General features: G+C 40.7%; 1 protein-coding gene across 2 annotated transcripts in view; it reads left to right on the plus strand.

Annotated features, from left to right (window-relative positions):
- Positions 1–20926, plus strand: part of LOC130367249 (GRAM domain-containing protein 2B-like) — a 75796-nt gene extending 54870 nt beyond the window's left edge. The window contains exons 6-13 of one of the 2 annotated variants that reach the window (XM_056569658.1): positions 1732–1830; positions 5320–5391; positions 10864–10935; positions 11455–11527; positions 12705–12785; positions 13974–14070; positions 14186–14293; positions 18768–20926. In XM_056569658.1, the coding sequence (XP_056425633.1) occupies positions 1732–1830; positions 5320–5391; positions 10864–10935; positions 11455–11527; positions 12705–12785; positions 13974–14070; positions 14186–14293; positions 18768–18783 (618 nt within the window). In that variant the 3' untranslated portion in view covers positions 18784–20926. The remainder of the gene's footprint in view (positions 1–1731; positions 1831–5319; positions 5392–10863; positions 10936–11454; positions 11528–12704; positions 12786–13973; positions 14071–14185; positions 14294–18767) is intronic. The other variant, XM_056569664.1, reaches the window with a different exon arrangement.
- Positions 20927–21461: the final 535 nt, after the last annotated feature.

A 21461-nucleotide genomic window follows, 5' to 3' on the forward strand; every position in this document is an offset into this window, starting at 1 on the left:
AGGGTGTTCCCGCCATTCTCGTGGTCCAGAATGGCCCCGGTGGGCGTGGTACATCGTCGCGGTCAGGCCCCTGAACGACTTACCGCTGCCCTTCCCTTTCTTCCAGACCCCCTATTTTACAATTTACCGTCTCTGCTTTTGAGACCGCGGTTCTGAGGACCCGCGGCTTCTCTTCCCAAGTGGTTCGCACCATGCTAGGGCTCTCAAGCCATCCTCTGCAAAGATTTACCACCATTCCTGGTGGTATTATTTTCGTTCGTGTGAGCCTCAGCCTTTTTTTCTCAGGTCGTGGTTTTCATTTCTCGACCCTTTTCCCTTTTTGCAGTCAGGCTGCCCCAAGGGTTGGCTCTCTGCTCCCTTAAGGGTCAAAGTTCAGCCCTTTCCATTCTTTTTCAACGCCCTCTGGCATTCAATTTTCATGTCCAGACCTGTTTCAGGGAGTGGCGCACGCTGCCCCTCCTTATCGGTCCCCTTCTTCCCCTTGGGACTTACACTTGGTCTTAGGCGCTCCTTTTGAACCTCTCTGGGACATTCCCCCTTCGCCTCCTTCCCTGGAAGGTGGCGTTCCTTATTGCTCTTCATCGGTTAGGAGGGGGTCAGAGCTGGCAGCTCTCTCCTACCGTTCTCCTTCCTAGTTGTTTACCAGGAAAAGTTGTTTTCCGTCCAGGTCCGTCCTTCTTCTTGAGATGGTTTCGACTTTTTCATCTCAATGAGGACATCGTCCTGCCGTCCTTTTTTGTCCGGTCCCTTCTCGTACCAGGGAGCGTTTGCCCCACAAGCTTGTTGTGGTGAGGGCTGTTCGGACTTATCTCTCAGTCACCTTTTCCTTTCGGCAGTGTGACTCTGTTTTTCCGGAAGGTCGTCGTTCAGGACAACCTGCTTCTACGGCCACCATTTTTCGGTGGATCCGGTCTGCTATTTCGGAAGCTTTCCGCTGCAAGGGGAAGATCCCACCCTTCCGGGTTTTGGCTCATTACGCCAGTTTTTCAGGGCATCCTGGGCTCTCCACTATGTGGCTTCGGCCTCGCAGTTCTGTAAAGCGTCCACGTGGTCATCTTTGCACACTTTCACAAGGTCCTACCAGATTCATACCTTTGCATCAGCTGATGCTCCTCTGGGTTGTAAGGCATTGCAGGTGGCGGTGATCCAGCTGTCCACCTGACTGATTTCCTTACCCACCCAAGGGACGGCTTTGGTACGTCCCACGGTCTGTGTCCCCCAATGGAGCCGATAGAGAAAAGGAGATTTTTATGCTTACCGTAAAATCTCTTTCTCGAAGGATCCATTGGGGGACACAGCTCCCACCCTTTTTCTGGTGTTCCTAATTCAATTATCTGTCCGTGGGTGTGTTCAGTTACCTTTTCTTCTGGTTGCTCGGACAGTTTGTGGTTTTCTCTTGACCTATCGGTCTTCTCCTATTGCTCTGGGACTAAAACTGATTACCTCAGGTGCCTGTGGGCGGGTATACCCTGCTGGGAGGAGCCGACTTTCTTGTTGCCATAGTGTCAGCCTCCTAGAGAAAGCAGCATATACCCCTCACGGTCTGTGTCCCCCAATGGATCCTTTGAGAAAGAGATTTTACGGTAAGCATAAAAATCTCCTTTTTCTTGTTTCTACATGCATACAGTTGCATGCATATATTCAGAACTGTAAGGATATGGAGAACTCTGTCCACCTTATGAGCCCTGGGGTATTTTCATTAACAATAAGTTTATTTTATTTCATGTGCAGGTCTTGATTCCTGTCAGTTCAGTGATTCTTGTTAAAAAAGCTAATACTGCTTTACTAGTGCCTAATGCCCTTAGTGTTCGGACCATTGATGGGGACAAGGTGAGTGTATTTAAAATACAACCTTCTGTAGGTAAATTTCTGTAATAGATGCATCTAATAAGGTGCTTATAATAGTCTACCCTTTTTTTTATACTGTGTTAAGAAATTGCATTGATCACATTACCAAAATTACTCAGTTTACAAGATTGGGTAATCTAATAAAACTAGGCAGGTTTAAAACGACAGGTATGCTTTAAGAGATTTTTTTTATTTATTTTTTTACATGGGCGGATTATTGGCCAAACTAATGTCTGTAGGCATATAACTCACAAATGATTGGCCCCTTTATTAGGCCCTATGATCAGTGGAATATACATTTAAGTTCACACTGGGAACTACAGTACACCTTTTCGTCCACTGTGTATTTAATATAAATATAGATAAGTGACATGTCAGTTATTCCATTCAGAAAACTACAGTGATATCAGGGTTTTGCTTTAACCACTTAAGGACACAGCCCATTTTAGCCTTAAAGGGGTACTTCGCCCCTAGACATCTTATCCCCTATCCAAAGGATAGGGGATAAGATGTCAGATCGCCGGGGTCCCGCTGCTGGGGACCCCCGGGATCACCGCTGCAGCACCGTGCTATCTTTACTGCACAGAGCAAGTTTGCAATACAAGTCTATGGGAGGGGGCGTGGCGGTCGTCATGCCCCCTGCCATAGACTTGCATTAAGGGGGCGGACCGTGATGTCACGAGGGGCGGAGCCATGACGTCACGCTGCTCCGTCCCCTGTATCGCCCGTCATGCAGTATAGCTTGCTGCAAGCACAATTACATGATATTTTAGTAGATGTACTTCTGTGTAAAAGTTAGGGCATAGTTGTACACCTGGTACGACAACGGACAGTTCATCAGATAGCATTTTTTGTGACCAAACTACAAAGTCTTTATTAAAAAAAACAGTGGAGGGAATATTCAAAACAGTTTTTTTTTTGTATAGTTTTTTTGTGCAGACTGCATTAGATTTTCTGAAATGAGGCGCAAGACACATTTTTAAAAGAATTTTGCCTTTTTTGCACCATTTAAGACTTTTTTTTTTTTTAGGAGGCGTGGCCTCAGAAAATGGCGATGGCTTAAATGGGCACTGTCAGATACAAAAACTTTTTCTATGTTGTCCATCTTGGCAAAACCTTAACGAAGCAGGACATAATGTACATCCTAGTGCGGTGGTAATTAACGCACCAGGACGTACATTTACGTCCAGTACGTGACCGCGAGCATCGTCATGCATGGCAGGTCAGGTACCGACTTTTATCAGCAGCTGGGGACCCGCCGGTAATGGTGGACATGAGCAATCGTGATTATGTCCGCCATTAACCCCCCAGCTGCTGTGATCAATACAGATCACGGCATCTGCTGCAATGCGGTCATATAAATGGATGATCGGATCGGCCGCAGCGCTGCCGCGGGGATCCGGTCATCCATAATGGCGGACGGAGGTCCCCTCACCTGCCTCTGTCCGTCTCCAGGGGTCTTCTGCTCTGGTCTTAGATCAAGCAGAAGATCGTCGATAACACTGATCAGTACTATGCTCTATGCATAGCACTGAACAAAGTGATCTGAAGTGATTACTATAAATAATTCCCTATGGGAACATAAAAAGAATTTAAAAAAGTGGAAAAAAAAGTCCCTTTTTCCCATTTTACCCCCAAAAAGTGTTAGAAAAAAAATAATAAATAAACATATTAGGTATCGCCGCGTGCCTAAATATCCGAACTATTAAAATATAATGGTAATGATTCCATACAGTGAACGGCGTAAATGTAAAAATAATAAAAATAAAAAGTCCAAAATTGCTGCTTTTATGTCACATCATATTCTAATAAAAATGTAATTAAAAATGTATTAGAAGTTTTATATATACAAATGTGGTATCAATAAAAAGTTCAGATCACGGCTTTTAAACTTACTAATTTGGTACAATAATAGCGGTGCAATAATAGAAAAGTATGTAACCATGGGTATCATTTTAATCGTACTGACCCACAGAATAAAGAACACATGTCATTTTTACCATAAATTGTACAGCATGAAAATGAAACCTTCCATAATTTGCAAAATTGCGGTTTTCTTTTCACTTTCCCCACACAAATAGTATTTTTTTGGGTTGCGCCATACATTTTATGGTAAAATGAGTGATATCATTACAAAGGACAACTGGTCGCGCAAAAAGCAAATCCTCATACTCTTATATATTATGATTTTAAGAAGGCGAGGCGGAAAAAACTAAAATGCAAAAATAAAATCCTTAAGGCCCAATTGGACTTAGTCCTTAAGGGGTTAATAAACTTCATAAGAAAATTTTATTTCCTTTTTATAGAAATCATGGCTTATAAAATCAGTTTTGTCCAAGCTGAAGCACAGGCATGTACATAGTCCAGAAAGGGAGGGTGGGCTAGCACTGTCTGATAGTACTCTTCTCTGCTCTCTCCTGTCTGTGCTCTTTCCTGCCCATTTAAATTGAGCCAAATTTTCAAAAGTCTACAACAAAAAAAACTAAAGTCTTTAACTGAGACCTCAGAGGTGGTGTAGACTGATTATACAGTGTAAACACTGTATACAGTGTACAGTGCCAGATTTTCAAACGGCCTGAATCTTAGACAATCTTAGACTGTCCAGTCTTAAGCAAGTTTTTGTTCTTTATTAAATTACTTTTCTTTGAATATATTGTAGAAACAAACATTAGACATAGAATTGTACATAACTGCACTCACCATTAAATGCAGATAAAATCTTCAAAGCTTTACTTTACGTTACTTTAAAATTCATTCCTGTCAGCAGGCATATGGGGCAGAAGGGACGGAGAGACAGTGGTAGCTACTTCGCGTGTCAAGTGGCTACCGCTGCCCTCCGTCCCTCCTGCCCCATATGCCTGCCTACAGGAATTAATTTTAAAGTAGCACAATAAAGAATTGAAGATTTTATCTACACTTAATGGTATGTTCCATTATCTACAATTCTATGTGTGTGTTGCATACCACATGGACCAGTAGGATCTCTACACCGGACCATAATTTGACATACAGAGCACCGTCAATGGCCATCCTAAGCTGAACACGCCTGCTCTCGTCAGAATGCAGACTGCTGCCCGGCAAGTACCGGCATGTGAGACTGGCTGGGAATCCCAGGTGCCGTGGACCTTTTGCTCTGTTGCCGCCTTCCGCTCCGATTCCTAAAAGGAAATATTAATGCTTAAATCCTCAGTTGCAGGGTAGGAGCCCGTCAATCCCGGGTGTCGTTGATGTTTTGCTCTGTATGTTGGCAGTAGCCGTTTTTTCACATGCCTTGTCACATACAGACTATATTGTAGAAATGCAAGTAAATTGAGCTTAATGCATTTAAATATTCTATCAAGAAGTGCATTTATTGTTAAACCTGCTTTGCAAAAATGATTTGGTTACTAATGGTAATTTTTTTGTTAGAACAGAATTTTTTTTATTTAAATATTATAGGATTTTAAAGTATTTCCTTTTTCCCTTCTCCAGTATCTGTTTGGGTCTCTGCGTAACAGAGAGATGTGCTACCATGCAGTTCGCTCTGTGTGCCCTAATCTTCAAGTAAGTATTTACTATCCTACTATTTTGTGGTTGCAGTGTTTTCTAAACTGGCAACAGCCAATCCATCCTGCACAGTCAAAGAACACCACATGCAGGAGATGCAAGTGTGTCTAGTAAAATTGAAGCCTATGGCTAGCACTGAAATTCAATTTTTTTTTTTTTAATAATGCAAAGAAGGCACCTGTCCTTCAGACAGACAGGCGCCCACTCTGCATAGCTGTAGTACCTCATATGCATAGTGATCAGATAAAAAACAAACAGATTACCCATTAGCAACTGTGTTTATACAAAGGGCAATGTTCTCACAGACATACATTGGCGACCAGCTGTTTGCAAGCGCTCTGCAGCCCGTATAAGTGAATATAGCGCAGTAGCATCCATTGACTCTGGTGATGTTATCTCTAAATGGATAACAGGGGACATCTTCTCTATATGAACCACAGGGGGCATCTTCTCTGATCAGAGTCATTTACTTTCCTTTTTCTTCACTATCCAGCCTAGACCACCATAAAGATTTCTCCCATCCAAGAATCGTCTCCACAGTACATGCCAGACAGACATTTTAGGCTCTGCATTTTTCCAGCACCTATAGTGCCCCAAACAGTAACAATCCTCCCTCCTCCCTTGGTGTCCCACACAGTACAGTGGGTAAATAAGTGGTTGGAGATTATAAGGTAAGTCCCCCATTGGGTAGTTTGCTTGCCTTCAGTAGGTAAACAGATCCCTTCAATTTCCCCCAGTTGAGGTTCCCCCGAGTAGGTAGTAGCCCTTTGTAGGTAGCAACCCCCCTATAGGCAATAACCCCCCTGTAGGAATTAGCCCCCCCTTGTAAGTAATGGAGGCCCCCTTGTTGGTAACAGTAGCCCCCTGTAGGTAACAGTAAAAATATATACTCACCTTTTCTTAACGGCTCCCGCACTGGACAGCACGGCCTCTCCTCTTCCCCCTCCCCCCCCCTGCTCCAGTTCATGAAATATTCTCTTTGGTCTCTCAAAGGAGCTCATTTAACTATAAACGTGTCATTAAGACGCAATTATAGTTAAATGCACTTGCAACTGTGGCGGCCCTGGAGAACCCCGGGGGTAAATGCCTCATGGTTGGCCCGCTTCCTCTCTGGTCGGCCCCAGGACATGTGCAATAGTTCCCATACCCTAGGTACCGCCACTGAGCAGTTGAAATTTTAAAAAGTGCCTGTACAAAAGGTTATATCCGACTATTAGCCAAAGAAAAAACACTCCAAATGTAGGTAGTTGAAGATAGCTAAAGGGATTTTTAACCCCTGAAGGACTGAGCAGTTTTTTGCAATTCTGACCACTGTCACTTTATGCATTAATAACTCTGAGATTTCTTTACCGATTATTCTGATTCCGTGACTGTTTTTTCGTGACATATTCTACTTTAACATAGTGGTAAATTTTCGTTTTTACTTGCATTCTTTCTTGGGGAAAAATCCCCAAATTTCATGAAAATTTGGGAAATTTAGCATTTTTCTAACTTTGAAACTCTCTGCTTGTAAGGAAAATGGATATTGCAAATAAATAATATTTTGATTCACATATACAATATGTCTACATTATGATTGCATCATAAAGTTGACATGTTTTTACTTTTGGAAGACATCAGAGGGCTTCAAAGTTTAGCAGCAATTTTTCACAAAATTTTCAAAATCGGAATTTTTCAGGGACCAGTTCAGTTTTGAAATGGATTTGAGGGGCCTTTATATTAGAAATACCTCATAAACCCCCCATTATAAAAACTGCACCCCTCAAAGTATTCAAAATGATATTCAGTAAGTGTGTGTTAACCCTTTAGGTGTTTCACAGGAATAGCAGCAAAGTGAAGGAAAAAATTCAAAATCTTCATTTTTTACACTCGCATGTTCTTGTAGACCATGTTTTTTAATTTTTACAAGGGGGTAAAAGGAGAGAAATCGCCCTAAAATATGTAATCCAATTTCTCTTGAGTAAGGAAATACCTCATATGTGTATGTCAAGTGTTCTGTGGGTGCAGTAGAGGGCTCAGAAAGGAAGGAGCAACAATGGGATTTTGGAGAATGAGTTTTTCTGAAATGGTTTTTGGGGGGCATGTCACATTTAGGAAGCCCCTATGGTGCCAGAACAGCAAAAAAAAAACACACATGGCATACTATTTTGTAAACTACACCCCTCAAGGAACATAACAAGGGGTACAGTGAGCCTTAACACCCCACAGGTGTTTGACGACTTTTCGTTAAATTGAGATGTGTAAATGAAAAAAAAAAATGTTTCACTAAAATGCTGGATCTTCCCCAAATTTTACATGTTTACAAGGGGTAATAGGAGATAATGCCCCCAAAATTATTAACCCCATTTGGGGTACAATGCTCAGAAGAGAGGCTTTTGGAGAGAGAATTTGATTGCAATAGAAGTCGGGAGCCTTGTGCATTTACAAAACCCACCGTGGTGCCAGAACAGATGACCCCCAACATGTGACCCCATTTTGGAAACTACACCCCTCACAGAATTTAATAAGGGGTGCAGTGAGCATTTACACCCCACTGGCGTTTGACAGATCTTTGTAACAGTGGGCTGTGTAAATGAAAAATAAAATTTTTCATTTTCACTGACCACTGTTCCAAAAATCTGTCAGACACCTGTGGGGCGTAAATGCTCACTGCAATCCTTATTACATTACGTGAGGGGTGTAGTTTCCAAAATGGGGTCACATGTGGGCGGAGGGGGCACTGTTCTGGCACCACGGTGGGCTTTGTAGATGCACAAGGCTCCCGACTTCTATTGTAACCAAATTCTCTCTCCAATTTAAATAAAAATACCCTGTACATTCACGTTGTGGGGGGGGCAAACCTCCAGCTGTTGCAAAACTACAACTCCCAGCATATACTGACAAGACCGTGCATGCTGGGAGTTGTACTTTTGCAACAGCTGGATGCACACTGGTTGGAAAACCTTCAGTTAGGTTCTCAGTATTTTTCAACCAGTGTGCCTCCAGCTGTTGCAAAATTACAACTCCCAGCATGTACTGATCGCCGAAGGTATGCAACACCCAGAATGCTGAGACAGCTGTTTGCTGTTTGTTCATGCTGGGAGTTGTAGTTTTGCAAGATCTGGAGGGCCATAGTTTAGAGACCACTGCACAGCTATCTCCAAACTGTGGCCCTCCAGATGTTGCAAAACTACAAATCCCAGCATGCCTAGACAGCAAACTGCTGTGTGGGCATGCTGGGAGTTGTAGTTTTGCAAGATCTAGAGGGCCACAGTTTAGAGACCACTGCGCAGTTATCTCCAAACTGTGACCCTCCAGATGTTGCAAAACTAAAAAAATTTGCAACATCTGGAGGGCTACAGTTTAGAGGCCCCTGCCATCTAACTCCTATCCCTTCAGGGGAACTGGGGGTGTCTTGGACACCCCCGATCCTCCTTATTTTCCGGGTCACCGGAGACCCGTATGACCCGGAATCGCCGAAAAATCGACGGTCTGAATTGACATGGGGGGTCTCAAGACCCCCTGGGCATATGCACGGGATGCCTGCTGATAGATATCAGCAGTCATCCCGGTCTGGTCCCCGACCGGCTGGCGACGGGGACCAGAATTCCCACGGGCGTACCCATACGCCCTAAGACCTTAAGGACTCAGGGTGCAGGGCGTATGCATACGCCCTGCGTCCTGAAGAGGTTAAGGCAAAATCATGGCTTATCCTATACTGGCACCTCCCCTTGGTTACTGCAGCACAGCCTCCCTTGAAGTAAATAGTATTTAAGGTTTGATAAATCTGGCATATTTTTTTGCTTTTAAAATGTGTGTTTCCTTAATGTGTGTGGGAACAAGAGCTTCCTTAAAGGATTACTCTGTTGGAAAACATTTTTTTTTTATCAACTGAAGCCAGAAAGTTAAACAGATTTGTAAATTACTTCTATTAAAAAATCTTAATCCTTCCAGTACTTATCAGTTGCTATATGCTCTACAGGAAGTTATTTTCTTTTTGAATTTCCTTTCTGTCTGACCACTGTGATCTCTGCTGACACCTCTGTCCATGTCAGGAACTGTCCAGAGCAGGAGCAAATCTTTATAGCAAACCTCTCCTGCTCTGGACAGTTCCTGACATGGACAGAGGTGTCAGCAGAGAGCACTGTGGTCAGACAGAAAGGAAATTTAATAAGAAAATAACTTTCTGTGGAGTATACAGAAGCTTATGTGGTGTCCCGGTACCGTATCCTATACAGTACCTGTATATAGGTCCCCATAGCCAGAGTCCCTAGGACGTCGGGGTCCATCTTATTTAATCCACCCCTTGTCACCTCTCATCTAAATATTAGTCATCTTACAGTTTACTCAGGATTTATATTAATATAATTGTACAAATGTATATAAGTGGTTAATTACCTGTACAGATCGTAACAGGATCTGCGGGTCACGTGATCAGGTAAACTCTATGGTTTTTGCTTAAGGGCCTTTTGGAGGTCCCTGTGACGTATTGCGCCCACAATTCCTTGTGACAGTGAGTGACAGATATTCGGACCAATTAAAACGGCCCGCCCCTGCCCATATAAGGGAGTGGCGGCCATAGCTCGCTCTCTTGTTCCCGGGCTTTCATGAGAGAAGGATCTGCGCTGCTGTCATCAGTGAGTTTAGGCCTGAGCCTTGCGGCAACGGCTGATCGTTACCAAACCGTGAGTGTATCAATCCCTTAGCACTCTGCAAGATTACCGGACCGTATCAATCCCCTAAATCCGGACGGATCTTCGCAATTAACCCTAAATCTAGAAATTTATAAAACAAGTCAAGGTCCGCAACAACTGCCAGTCACTGAAGTGTATAGAGACTGTATTGATGAGACTGTTACTGTTCATTGGATGTATCGCAAGCCTTTAAGTAAAGTTTATCCAAGTTCAACTATCTTGTGGACCTTCAGTCATTATTCATATGCACTTGTCGTTACTGGGAAGGGCGGCGATAGGCCGGAGAATATATATCAGATATTCTTTATGTTTACCATGTCATACTGATACACTATAAATGTTAATCAGTAAAAATCCTTTTGAAGGGAATGAGTCACAAATTGTCTTTTTGTTTTTCCTATTATAATTATGTTAGATATTTTATGCAGTAGAAATATTTGGTATCACTTGCATAAAGCAGAAGATTTCACTGCTTGATTTTTCTAATTTCTCCTTAGATGTTTAAAACATTTATTTATAGAACAAAAGCTTTTTTCCTAATATGCCAATAAACAAAATATATTCACGTTATTAAGAAGATAATTTCAGTAATGCTAAGTGTCATCAGAACTGAAGCTATAAAGTGAAGAAATTGTTTACCCAACCCAATCTATTCCCAAACTTCTCAGTATTTTATATACAATAGGATTCTTACTTTCTAGTGTCTGTTATGTATTGCATGTGTGTTTTTTATAAATTGGTTTATATTGCTTCAGTATAGCTCATTGGCATCTCTGTGCTTATTTTTCTGGTAAAGGATGGCAGTACTTGCAACACTCCATCAGCGACATCTGTAGAACCAAATTCAGAACAGTGCAGTAAAACTCTGGTAAGGATTTCATAGTCAATGAAAGATTCTAGCTAGTTTGGAAATGAATATCATAAGACATCTTAAAAATTCTTGCTACTGTGAATTTTGTTTTAAAGGAGTAGTCCAGCATAACAAAACGTATCCTAGTATCTGCAATCGGACCCCCAGCAATCTCCCGCCCGTCACCCCGGCTCTCTGCATGAATGCAGTGGGTCGACCATTGCATGAGCCTGTGGCTGACACACCGTTCCATGCATCTCTATGGAAGAGCCAGAGATACCCAAACGCTGTATCTCTGGCTCTCCCATAGAGATGCATTGAGGGAGCGTGTCTGCCACAGCTTTGTGCATTGGCCAACACTCCTCCATTCATGCAGAGAGACGAGGCGCAGGCTGGAGATCGTAGAGGGTCCCAGCGGTCGGACACCCCCCTCCTCTGTATATAGGTATATAGAGGAAGAGGTTTTTTTTTCTTTTTTTTTATACTGCATAACTTCTTTAACATATTTTAATGTGGAACAATCTGCTTTTTATTTAGGACTCCAGCCATTCTGATCTAGAGCAGACACCACATGAATCGGATAGTGCAGAGAACTGGGCCAAAGAAGTAGGTAAGTAAAAAAAAGCAGTGGAACTTTTATTTACTGCCAACTGTGTGTATTCAAAGATGCACCTAGCATTAGTATATTGGTAGAATAGTAAAACCAAACCATCTGTGTTGTCACCAAGGACAGACACAGTAAGGCAGGTTTACCAAAAAGCTTCAGTTTCTGAAAAATCTCCTGCCTTTAGGTGGTACGTGTGGCCAGGAACATATGTACAGCTATTTTTTATATTATATAGGTGCAGGGCTAGGACAACAAAAAATGAGAGGAAATAATTTGTGTTGATTTGATGACCCGGATGAGTACTGCAGTAAAGCCTCAAAATTGTGTTTTAGTGTTATGACATAGGATTTTAGAATGAAAAATGATCACCCCTTCTAAATTGAAATTCAAAAAACCTGCTTTCGTTATGCCTATGTAGAAGGCATCCACATCACTCTAATCCTTCAGTTTCTCAGACTAGTTATAAGCCCTGTGACATTATCACAACATTATGGTTTTTGAAAGGCAATCGTCTGAACACAGGAAGGAAGCTTCCTGCACTCCTGTTGCAATACTCAGTGCTCACATCAGCTCTCTGTCAGGTGAATGTCAGGGAACTATACAGTGCCATCTGCTGTTAAAGAGGACAACGTGTGTTTGTATTCCAGTAGCATGTGGCATCAGTGGCTTGAATGTAAATATGTGTATTGTGGTTTTCAAGTGACCTGTTTTATGACTGTGCTACAATTCAGCTATAATTATGTTATAAAAGGAACAATTCTAAAATACGAATACACTGTTTTTAACATATTTAAAGGGTTATTCCCATTCCCATCTCCTATTCACAGGTTAGGGGATAAGAAGCTGATCTATGGAGGTCTGAGTACTGGGGGATCAGCTTTTTATCTCTATCCGGTGGACAGGGGATAACTTTTTGAGATGAATATCCCTTTAACTACAGTTTTTTTTAATTTGATATATATATCTGCTGTCAACATAAAACTAGTGGGTCACTGCAGTAGCCATTGGCATTCTAGTGATGTTACTATGTATTGAACATAATTAGCCCATATCTATTTTAAGTTTGGCAGTTATATTTCTAATGTATACATATTGATCTGTTAGGCAATGTACATAGACTAAATTGTGTCTCAGAAGTCAATGTAAATAGTGATAAAGCACCTATACATTTCTTCAACAGATGTTGCATTTTTGGTGCAAAACCAAATAAGATCTAGTAGCAATGAAGTAGACGGGCAAGCTCAAGATCATTTTCTTAACGGTGAGTATAATTTTGCAAAATTAAATTATATATGAATAAAAATCTAACGCTTTAGAATGTGTTTATCTGTAACTTGCAATATTCTGTCAAAGTGATTTGCTAAGAAAAATTACAGAAAGGAGGCCATACTTACTGGTACAAGGGCATGTTAGACACCTATTCCCACCATGATGCAAGTCAGCCGCAATGCTGTATGGTAAAGGTCACACAGGTGCAAAATACTGATGAACAACCACTCACAAGCCTACCAATTGTGAGGGGGGTAGCTCCTTAGTGATGAGGTTATGCATTATCATTATTTTTGGATATTATAGTATGGACCTAGTTAAAGGTTTGAAGATGTACATGTCGTCATACTACATGCATAGCCTCAATGGATTATATACGTACTAGCATTGGATTTTCAGGTTCCTAGGTGATTATGGGGTTAAATCCTGTTTGGTTTGTGCATGGAATTATGGGTCAGGGGTGGGGGGGGGGGAGTGGCACACTTTGATCATTTTCTATTTATTCAGTGTTTTGAAAACATGCTGTACGGACCTTGAAAAAGGGTTAAACCGAAACGCGTTGGTATTCTGGATTTATGCTTCACTTCTCCTTATACATTTTAAGAAGATTACAATAAACTATGTGATTTTAAGGATATTACGATTTCAGAGTGCTGAGTCTTTTCTTACCTCATTGAGGACTTCCTGTGTAGTTGCGTGCAGATAAGGCATACATAGGGTGCCAGTTACATGATAGCGTGTAGAACTCCATGCTGGCTTACAACCTATTAGTGATGCCAATACTATTCGATCAGGCGGGCTGCCCAGCATCTTATATGTGCACCCCACAAAGCATTGCATCATAAGGCCAGACCACATTATGAAAAATATATATTGATTTGCTACCATAATAAAATGCAAGATTTGAAAATGCTGCTTCCCCCTTTTAATATTGTTATTAGTCAGCATGTTACTATTAGCGTGGTATTGCTCTTTGCTCGTGTCCAAATCATCCAGGCATATGGTTTATTTGAAAATGATATATTAATATGCAGGTACAGTCATCCTCCAGGGTAACTCCAAGCAAATTCTACAAAAAATGAACTGGACTTTTGCAGTTTATAGATTCAGACATGATAGTTTGAGAATATATGATTTTATTATATCATAAAGTGTCTCACTTTCTTTTCCTCAAATATAGGGGATGTTTGCCAAGACAAGACTTCTTCTGACAACAGCCACACACAGTGGGCAGATCCTAGGGCTGTGAATATTCTTCTTGTTATCTATATGCTGCTGTGAGTCATTTAAATTACTGATATGTATTTGGGGATCTGCTTTGGTTTTGACATTGTGCCTGATGATTCCTTTGTATTTACATTGTAAAAGACCTCTTTCTTTATTTTCTGTCAGGGTTTTACTACTACTTTTCTCATCGGGGTATATTGGGTTACGTATTATGGAGCTGGAGAACCAACTGAACATTATGGGGGCTTGGCCAAGAGGAGATGAAACTCAGGGGTAAGTATGTCACATGTGCGTCTTTTAACAACATTGGCTCCAATTTATCAATCTGTCTGAAAACAAAACTGTCCGGTTTTCCCATAGCAACCAATCACAGCCAGCAATCATTTTACCAGAGCTTGTTAAGATATGAAACCTAAACTGTGACTAGTTGCTATGGGCAACACCAAATTATTTTGGTTTCAGGCCAGTATCTGGACTATTGTATGCTTATTTAATTTGTTTTAAATTTTAACATTTTAAATCTGGATTGTTTTAAATTTCATAGTTACATAGTTGATAAGGGTGAAACAATACACTTGCTCAGTGAGAAGATTTGACAATCAGTCTGTATTATGTGGGAAAAGGGGGAGATTTATCAAAACCTGTGCAGAGGAAAAGTTGTCCATAGCAACCAATCAGATCACTTCTTTCATTTCTTAAAGGGTATGTGAAAAATTAAAGAAGCAATCTGATTGGTTTCTATGGGCAACTTTTCCTCTGCACAGGTTTTGATAAATCTCCCCATATGTGTCTGTGTGCAGCCACCTCACAGTCTTTTTTTGTTGTTGTGTTTTTGGCTTATGTTCACCAAATTTATCAAAATGGCGCACAGACTTTGATCAATTTTGCTCAAATGAAAAATCCCCTTAGAACTTGCTGTAGGGTGTCACTTTTCAAAGGCAAGGCAGAGGTGGTATGAATTGCATTATTTTTGTGCATTTAAAAAACAAAAGAGGCAGTTAATAAATCTTGTCCACTGCATAGTCAAGAATTAAGCACTGCATTTCACAGTCATTTTTTCCAAAGTTGTCTATTGCCTGAGATTGCGCAAAATATTTACGCAAAAACTAACCGCAAAAATTTTGCACCAAATCACAGCCTAAAAAATGTCAGAAAGGCAATGATAAATCTCCCCCAAAATTTTTTCCAACCCTAAATATGGCTATAAGAAAAAGTGATTACACCATGTGATTAAGAGAAGAAGACCCGCTGGCCTTGTACAATAGGATAACCCCTTCCCGCAGAATGACTTATATAAACGTCATGATATGTGCAGGTAGTTCACACATCATGACGTTTATATAAGTCATTCAGTTAACCCGGCGATGCGCGGCATCACACGGGTTAACTGGCAGAAGTCCCGCTGTTACCAGCGGGGGACAACTTCTGCAAGCCCCCCCAGGACCATCTGTGGATGGTCCTGGTCAGCAATCATTGTGATTGGTCCCTGTCAACGAAAATTTACCACTATGATAAAGTAGAATATGTCACGAAAAAACAGTCTCTGAATCAACTTCATAAATAAAAGCATCCCAGAGTTATTAATGCTTAAAGTGACCGTAGTCAGATGTGCAAAAAAATGCTCTTGTCCTTTAACCCCTTAAGGACTGAGGTCATTTTGGCCTTAAGTTGTCCAGACTTGCCAATATCGCTAGGATTGGATTGGCTGACATCATACCTTTGTTCCTGTGGGGCATACCAGCCAGCATCTTAAATCCATCTTTTAATTAAAATAAATATCCCTGCTTGCTTCAGCTATACATGCATGTTTGAGAGCTGTGAAAGAGTGGTTTGCAGAACACTAATGTATACTGTCAGTTTACACATTTTCTGATAGGTCCCGATTATAAAGCTGCTGAATTGGTCAGTCCTAAAACACAAGACCATTTTAATTGCTTTCCACTCTATAATATGTGTATATATGTTATTGCGGGAAGGTAGTTAATGCTCTGTGACGGATATACCCATCACAGAGCGTTCATGGGCTCAAAAGATGAGCCCACATAATCTGCGGCAGGAGCTGGCTGCTATACACAGCTGGACTCCTGTTGCAGCTGTCAGACATTACCCTGCATATAGCCCCTGTAGCCCATCGGCAATGGTTGCCATAGCAGTCAGAGGCCAAATTACAGCATCCGGTCTGCCAGATACAGAAGCCTCTGAGACCCACCTACAGGCTACAGTGCTTTATTGACAGTGTATAATACACAGTAGTACAGATGTACTGCTGTGTACTACATTAGCAGTCACATGATTATGGCTTCAAGGGGACAAAAAAGGGTAACATAAAAAAAAAAAAATCCTTTAGGGTGCGTTCACACATGCGTATTTTTGCTGCAGATCTGCGGCAGATTTGCTGCTGCAGATTGTGCTGCCCATTGACTTCAATGGGCAACAAAATATGCTAAAGAAAATCTTCAGCAGATCTACAGCAAAAATACACATGTGAGAACTGACCCTTATAGCATTCTATTATAAAAGAAATGATAAAAAAAAACATAATGAGTATCACCCATACTATAAAATTGATATGTTATTTATCCCGTACTGTGAACGCGTAGGGAAAAAAGAAAACCTTGCCTCCAAAAAAGTGAATTAAAAATTATCAAAAAGTGGCTTGTACCACAAAAAAAGGGAACCAATAAAAACGACAGCTCTTCCTGCCAAAAACAAGCCCCCACATTTCATTATAAAAAAGTAGTAAAGCCTAAAAAGCAATACATTTTCGGTATTGCTGGAATAACACTCTCAAAATGCAGATAGCATGTTATTTATATTGCTTGGTAAACACCATAAAAAAAACTGCAGCTTTTATTATCTCACCTCTGCAAAATTGTAAATTGTACCAGTAAAAACTACAGCTCGTCCCACAAAAAACAAGCCCTCCCAAAAAAAAAAGTTATGGCATTCAGAATATAGCGACTCCAAAAATATTTTAGTTTTTTTTGTTTTAACCCCCTGAGGACACAGCCCATATGGGCCTTAAAGGGATACTCCGGCCCTAGACATCTTATCCCCAAAGGATAGGGGATAAGATATCTGATCGCGGGGTCCCACTGCTCGGGATTTTTATTGTATATGAAGTGACCAAAAATTCAAATTTTGGACTGAAAATTTTTTTTACGTGTGCGCCATCGACCGTGCTGTGTAGCTAACCTTATATTTTAATTGTTTGGACATTTACGCACGCGGCATTCCCACATATGATTATTTTTTATTACATTTTTTTATTAAAAAAATAGGAAAAGGGGGGTGATTCAAACTTTTATAAGGGGCTTATTCACATTCTCTTATTTTTTTTTTAACACTTTTTACCCCCCTTTTTTTTTTTTTTTGTCCCCTGAGGGGCTGTACCATGCAATCTTTTGATTGCATACACTGTTCAATGCTATGCCATAGCATAGCATTGATCAGTGTTACCGACACTCTACTGCTGTAGCCTGCTGCGCAGGCATGGAGCAGTAGATCGCCGATCGGACGAGAAGGAGGCAGGTGAGGACCCTCCCGTCGTCCAGAAAGCTAATCGGGACATCGTGATTCTGTCGTGATAGTCCCGATCAGCTCCGCTGAGCTGCCGGGATAGTTTTACTTTCAGTTTAGACGCCGTGATCAACTTTGATTGCGGCGTCTAAAGGGTTAATGCCGAGCATTGGCCCGATCGGTGGTGCTCGGCATTAGCCGTGGGTCCTGGCTGCCCGTAGCAACCGTGACCCACGGGGTTTAACCCGTTCTCCATTCGCGAGAACGGTTTAAACCCCGTTAGCGGGACCCAGGACGTACAGGTACGCACTGAGTCCGTAAGGACTCGGGAATGGGGGCATACCTGTACGCCCTGCATCCTAAAGTGTGGGTCTCCAGGTATGGTCAGGAATTATGAGTCAGCAACCTACTCCAGACACAAGGGGTTATCCAGGAAAAAACTTTTATATATATATATATATATATATATATATATCAACAGGCTCCAGAAAGTTAAACAGATTTGTAAATTACTTCTATTAAAAAATCTTAATCCTTTCAGTACTTATGAGCTGCTGAAGTTGAGTTGTTCTTTTCTGTCTAAGTGTTTTCTGATGACACCTGTCTCGGGAACTGTCCAGAGTAGGAGCAAATCCCCATAGCAAACCTCTTCTACTGTGCATTTCCCAAGACAAGCAGAGATGTCAGTAGAGATCACTGTTGCCAGACAGAAAAGAACAACTCAACTTCAGCAGCTGATAATTATTGGAAGGATTGCGATTTTTTAATAGAAGTAATTTACAAATCTGTTTAACTTTTTTCCTGGAATACCCCTTTAAGCAGCACCATGACAGATAAGATCCATCATGGTTTGCAAAGGGGTAACTCATTTATGTGGCATTACTATATTTTTTTTTCAAATTTCTGCTACATTTTGGCATTTGTTCACAAGATTACTGTAAGTATCAACCAAAAATTAACCACTAACATAAAATACAATGTGTCACCAACAAACTTTCTCAGAATCACTTGGCTAAGTTAAACGATTACAAAGTTATTAGCACAGCTCAGATTTGAAAAATGGGCCTTTGTCCTAAAAGCCAAAATATGCTTCGTCCTTAAGGAGTTAATTTAAATTTTTTAGAAAGAACCATATATAGCCCCTTTTAAATTAGTCATCATTTTAATTGTGACTTTTTCTTTGTAGATTTTGTAAGGTAATATGTTATAATGTTAATTTCATCTGCAGATCTCAAGATACTTGAGGTAACAATACCAACATGATTGCCTGTCCTATTTATAACTCGGTCTACGTGAAAGAAGAGACTTGTGGATCAAACCCAGATGAGTGCTTCAGTGGTTGAATGGAATCGCCTAAATGAAGATCACTCCTTCCAAACTGAAATTCAGTCATGGCAACATTCACAGGGATCCTAAACAAGTCATACCGGAAGTGAGATGATAAACGGATTGGTCTTCAGATGGACAGCAGATTTGCACAAACTAAGACACTTAACAGATTTACTGTTTTTCTTAAAAAAATGAACGAGAAACCATTTAGTATTTCACACACTCAGGTATTTCAGAGCTTGTGTCTGTGCAGTAGTGAATGTCTCAAATGCGAAAGATTTCAGGAGATTCTGGGAATATTTTTATGCTTTCTCACAATCTGCAAATGTGGAATCTTGCCCACTGCAATACAAGTTACACAGAATCAGGCACTAAATCCAATGAACTAAAGACCCAGAAGAAATCCAGAGCTAAATCATCGGGACAATGTTAATTGCCTTTACTAACAAATGACTTATCTGTATGTATTAAGCACATTATCCCAGAGTTTTAAAGGTAGATATAAATGAACAGTCCATAATCACTATGTAATGTGTAGGGTGGCCTAAAGGCTTAACATTGCATAAAATGTTTAAATCTAGTTATGTAACAACTAGAAAACTGCACTATCTCTAAAGATCAGTGATTTATGTAATTCCACAGCCACCTTTCCGCGAATATAGCAGAATGCTAACTCAAACCTGTAGCTGAGAATCCTAAGAAACATTGCACCTAAACCTAAAGGGGTTATCCGAATAATAGGAATTATACTTACTTTTTGCTTTGTACAGCTATCTAATATACTAAATATCATGTATTAGGTGTTCTGCCACTTCCAGATGGCTATTGCCTCCAGGAAGTGGCGGAATTCCTTATTTCTTCTCTCTATTCCATTTCCAAAGTTGCTCGATCCCCTTGCTGCCCCCACCCTCCGATACAGAGCCCACGTGATGCTCCTGCTGGCTTTCTGCAGCATCTTTTTTTTTGCTAAACTTAGCTTTCACTGCATCTCGTGGAGGGGCTGTAATAATATAACAAATAAAAGTTCCCTGCAGTCAGACATGAGCCGCTCTGACTGCCAGGATTTGTTGTATTAGGACGGCGTGCTCCTTGCTGCATAGCAGAAGCACCCAAACATCCATATAGGAGCACCAGCGGCACGGAAGTGACAAAAAGTTCAAGATACAGAAACAGCAAGGTAATACTATAGCATGTGTTTTTTTTTTTTTTTCCCCATAAATGCGGATAACCCTTCTAAGTGTTTAGGGACTGCTGCCATTGTATGTTGCAGAAGTGCATTAGAAAGTATTGGTGACACTGTGTTATGCTAGTATATATGTAACAGACGAGGATACCAAATTGTCTGCCGATCCAGCTTGGTCACCTTTTCAAGTTGCTAGGCAATTTGCAAAACATTTTTGGGTTTTGTTTTGCAAGTTCTGCACTTGCATCATGTATTTATTAGAAAGCCTGAAAGTTTCCCTAATAAATACCTACAATGGGAAACTCCAGTCACATAAGTTGTCCTGTAATATGAAACTTTCCAACCTTAGCACAGCACTTTTACCTCGAGGTTTTTATGAATGGAAAATAGAAAATTAATGTTGTATCTGCTTGGAAAGCATTGGATGTCACTTAAAAAAAAAAACTTGGTTTCGCTGTGGATATTTAAAACTGTCCTTTTGTGAGCCATGGCAATGTGCGGTCATTCAATAAGAACTACTGCAGATTTTGTAAAGCATCTGTATGATCCTTTGATTACCTCATTACTATGCAAGTACAACTTAGAAAATGCCATCTCCAAGACTTGTATTTATATGAACTGTTATTTAATCAACAGATGTAATATAATCTCTAAAATTATTTGTATTTATGTAAACTGTTGTTTTGTCAACAGATTTTGTAATATAATTTGAGATGATGTATATTGACAGATTTTTTCATAGAATATTTATAAATATTGCACTGTAGTCTTTTTTTTACTAGATTAACATCTCCAGGAATAAACATTTTTCTTGAAATTTTTATATTGCTCATAAATCTTAAAAAGAACACCTATCACCATACAGACCTTTCTTTTTTTGTTAATGCCGCTTGGTGCTGCCAAAATAAAGAAACAAACAAACTATACTCACCAGCTCTTATCCTACTGCCTTCCCAATGGCCCCTGGTCCTCCCTGTTTCTTCCTGCTTCCGATGAAGTGACAAACTTTGCAGGAACTGCCCATTCAATGGCCACAGCAGGAATGCATTTCAGCCAGTGATTGGCTGAGTTGGGAGTTTCTGTCGCTTGTTTTCTTTTTCCTCTTCGTCTTTTAAGAGCCATAAGACTTTTAATTTTCCACCTACATACAAAAAAATGTTTTTTTGTTTCACCACAGATTTGGTGGTAAAACAAGTGATGTCACTGCAAAGTACAATTGGTGGCACAAAAAACAAGTCTCATATGGATGAGACTTGTTTTTTGTGCCACCAATTGTACTTTGCAGTGACATCACTTGTTTTACCACCAAATCTGTGGTGAAACAAAAAAACATTTTTTTTTTGTGGCGATGTCTGGCATTACCCACAGGGTATGAAGTGCGCTCAGCTGCTGAGAGCGCTTCATACGATG

This window comes from Hyla sarda, chromosome 1 (genome assembly GCF_029499605.1).
Source record: "Hyla sarda isolate aHylSar1 chromosome 1, aHylSar1.hap1, whole genome shotgun sequence".
NCBI classification, from domain to species: domain Eukaryota; kingdom Metazoa; phylum Chordata; class Amphibia; order Anura; family Hylidae; genus Hyla; species Hyla sarda.